Raw genomic sequence first — 3,151 nt, 5'->3', positions numbered from 1 at the left:
CCGCTGTCTCCCACTGCACCTCCAATGCCACCCCATGCACCCCCGATCTGCAACGCCCAGAGCACCCCGCTGCAGGCCCTGCTGCAACCCCACCCTCCTCTGCAGCCAGCCCCCTACTGCACCCCATCCCAGGGCACCCCTCACTGCAGTTCACCTCCTGCTGGGGACCTGCCCCCTCTCTGTGTGGGGGAGCAGCCTCCCCCACTGCACCGGCACCCCCAGGGCTCGGGGAATGGGTGCCATGGTGTCCCAGGGCTGCAGGGAGGAGGTTGCAGCCTCCAGTGGGGAGCACGGTGGGATGGCAGGCAGCAAGGCAGGGTGGTGGGGAGCGTGGTGGGATAATGGGGATGGCAGCAGGGTGGTGCGGAGCTCAGTGGGATGATGGGGGTCATGGCACGGTAGTGGGGAGCACAGAAGGATGACAGGGAGCACAGCAGGGTGGTGGGGAGCATGGGCAACCACAGCCCAAGGGTGCCCTCCCATTGCAACCTCACTGGTTGCAAGCGGCAGGGCTCAGGAAAGGAGATGCCACCTTTCTGCTACCTTTGCCCACCCCAATCAGGCCCTGGGGGGGAAAGCCAGGGCAGAGCTGTTTGCTGTGAGGCTTGGGGCCAGAGCTGCTGGCCAGCAGCCAGCTGCTTTCTGCTCCCTGCTTGGGAGCACAGAGGAGGGTTTGTGTGCGGCTGTGGGAGCACCATCCCCACCGGGGCTGGCCCCGCTCCCGGCAGCCCCCACGAGCCCCATCTCCCTACCCGCCACATCACGGGGTCGGTGTGCCATCGCAGCACGGTCCTTCTCAGGACCCCAGGGCGCACAGCTGGCGTGGGACAAGGGACAGTGCCGCAAAAGGTAACGGGCTTTCCCGGCACTGCTCGCTCACGCTTCTCCCCTGCCAGACGCCAGCTGGGCTGTGACGTTGCTGCTCACTGTTGCCGTAGCACCTGCTGTCCCTGGTCGCCTTGCTGGTGGCCCCGTTGGCCATGCCCCTGGCCCTTCTCCATGGCTTGGCCACACGTGGGGTGCTCCAGCCAGCTGGCACGTGCTGCTCATCCTGGTGACATCCATGGTGGGCCATGTGGAGGCTCCACATGTCATCTGAAGGATGTGGGGTGCCCTGGCAAGCCCCTGGCAGATGGTGTTTCTGGTGGGGCAGGCATCCAAGGCAGAAGTAGGCTGGGATGTGCAGCAGGAAGGGCAGAAGTTGAGAGACATCTTGTTGGGGAGCTACAGGGACACGTACTGCAACCTCACCCTGAAGGTCGTGCACGGCATCTGAGCAGTGCCCGCCCCGCTACATCCTCAAGATGGATAATGACTGCTTCAACACGGGCTGCTTGCCCACCTTCCTGGCTGGGCTTGATCTGGCATGGACTGGCTTCTACATGGCGTCCTTCTCCTGGGAGAAGTGGCAGTTCATCCGCCAGCCCTCCAGCAAGTGGCACATGGCATGCCGGGACTACTGTCCCAATGTCTACCTGCCCTACGCCAGCAGCATCGGCTACATCCTCTCCCTGGATGTGGCCAAGAGATTCTGGAGGTGGCTGGCACATCTGCCCCATCCCCATGGAGTATGTGGGCATCCTGGTGGAGGTGGTGGCGGTCCAGCCAAGAGCCAGTGACCACTTTGCCAAGCGTAACATTCTATGGTGCATCTGCAACCACGCTACCTGATGGTGATCCATGTCCTGAGCCTGCGGGAGCAGGAGGGGGCTCACTGCAGCGTGCTGCAAGCCTGCAGCACCGGCTGCACCAGCCCCAGCTTGCCTGTTGGAAGTGACCTGCCGAGGACTTGGGGACCGAGGGGCTGTGGCCACAGCATGCGCTGCCTCCCCAGCCCTGGTGCCCCCCCGCATTGCCCACCCCGGCCCTTTCCCTTGCAGAAGGATGCAGTCGTTGCCCTGGCTGGGCTGCCTGCCTTCCCCTGCCCCAGTGGCAGCCCTCCTCCCCTCCGCAGCCTGGCGGCAGGTCCTCTGAGCTGGGGTCCTACCAGCCCCAGGCGCAGCTGGAAGCCATCAGGGAGTGGGCAGGGGCAGAGAAAATACATTTGCCCCATGGTGTGTGGCCTGGGAGTTTCTCGGAGGCTGTAAATAGCTGAGTTCCCCTTCTGCTCATTTCGAAAGTGAGAAGGGGAATGTCCGCCGGAGAGGGGGGAAAGAATTGGTCAATTGCCGTCGCAGGTACAAAAGCTATTTTTAATTTTATTAAAATTCTATAAAATTCCAAAATATCCGGGACGTCTGCTATAAAGATTTGTGCCGTGGCTGTGTAGCAAAGCTGTCACCCCTGCGGCCAGGGATGGTGACACTCAAGGCGGGGTGCAGCCGGTGGCAGGGGACACCCGAGGCTCCTCTTTGTGCTCTGGGGAGGTGTGGGGAGCGCCAGGGGAACAGGGCACCCCGGGGCTGCCCTCGAAAAAGGGCATGTGGGGGACACAGTGGCCAAGGGGGCTGGGGTGGGTCTGCGGACGGAGCAGGAGCTGGTGCAGGGTCTCGCCCACCTGCACCAGGCTGTGGGAGAGGAGCTGGAGGTGAGAGACGGTGTCGCTGGCCAGGCTCTCCAGCAGCGCCTGCTGCTGCCGCGACGTCTGCAGGATCTGCACCAGCAGCTGCTGGATGCTCTGGAGCAAGCCTGACACGCCGGAGCCTGCAATGATAGGGGGGTCAGTGGCGGCAAACCCTCACTATGGCTCCGAGAGCCCCCTGTGAGGCTGTCAGGATGCTGCAGGGAGGACCCACCATGCAAGCTTGCATCTGATGCCTCTTCACTTGCTGCTGGCTGCTCACTCATGGCAGCCATCCCAGGGGAGGCCAGGGCTGCGGTGGCCACTGGCAGCACTTGGTTTCCTCTTCCCATCCCCGGGGACATCTCACCAGGAAAACCTGCCACGATGGTTTGGCATGGAGGGAGCAACCAGGGTGCTGGAGCCACCCAGGCCCCATGCTCAGCCTGACCCTGCTGCAGAGCCCTGGGCAGGCACTGCCTGCGGGAGCCTCTGCCCTCCGTCCCCATGGGCAGGACGGGACAGAGCTGCCCCCCAAGCAGGGGGACTTGCTCGAAGCTGCAGACCCTTACCAGCCTTTTGCTCAGCTCTTTCCTGCTTCAGGGCGGTGTGACAGCCTGGAAAGAGAGCAGACACAGCCTGTGAGCTGCG

General features: G+C 63.4%; 1 protein-coding gene across 1 annotated transcript in view; it reads left to right on the top strand.

Moving 5' to 3' along the window:
• LOC103922323 (transmembrane protein 8A-like) overlaps nt 1-1,619 on the top strand; it is a 17,859-nt gene extending 16,240 nt beyond the window's left edge. The window contains exon 12 of the mRNA XM_009330432.1: nt 1,259-1,619. Within this exon, the coding sequence (XP_009328707.1) occupies nt 1,259-1,619 (361 nt within the window). The remainder of the gene's footprint in view (nt 1-1,258) is intronic.
• The last annotated feature ends 1,532 nt before the right edge of the window (nt 1,620-3,151 follow it).

Source organism: Pygoscelis adeliae, unplaced genomic scaffold (genome assembly GCF_000699105.1).
Source record: "Pygoscelis adeliae isolate BGI_AS28 unplaced genomic scaffold, ASM69910v1 Scaffold628, whole genome shotgun sequence".
Classification (NCBI taxonomy): Eukaryota; Metazoa; Chordata; class Aves; order Sphenisciformes; family Spheniscidae; genus Pygoscelis; species Pygoscelis adeliae.
This window is presented reverse-complemented; position numbering and strand designations above follow the sequence as displayed.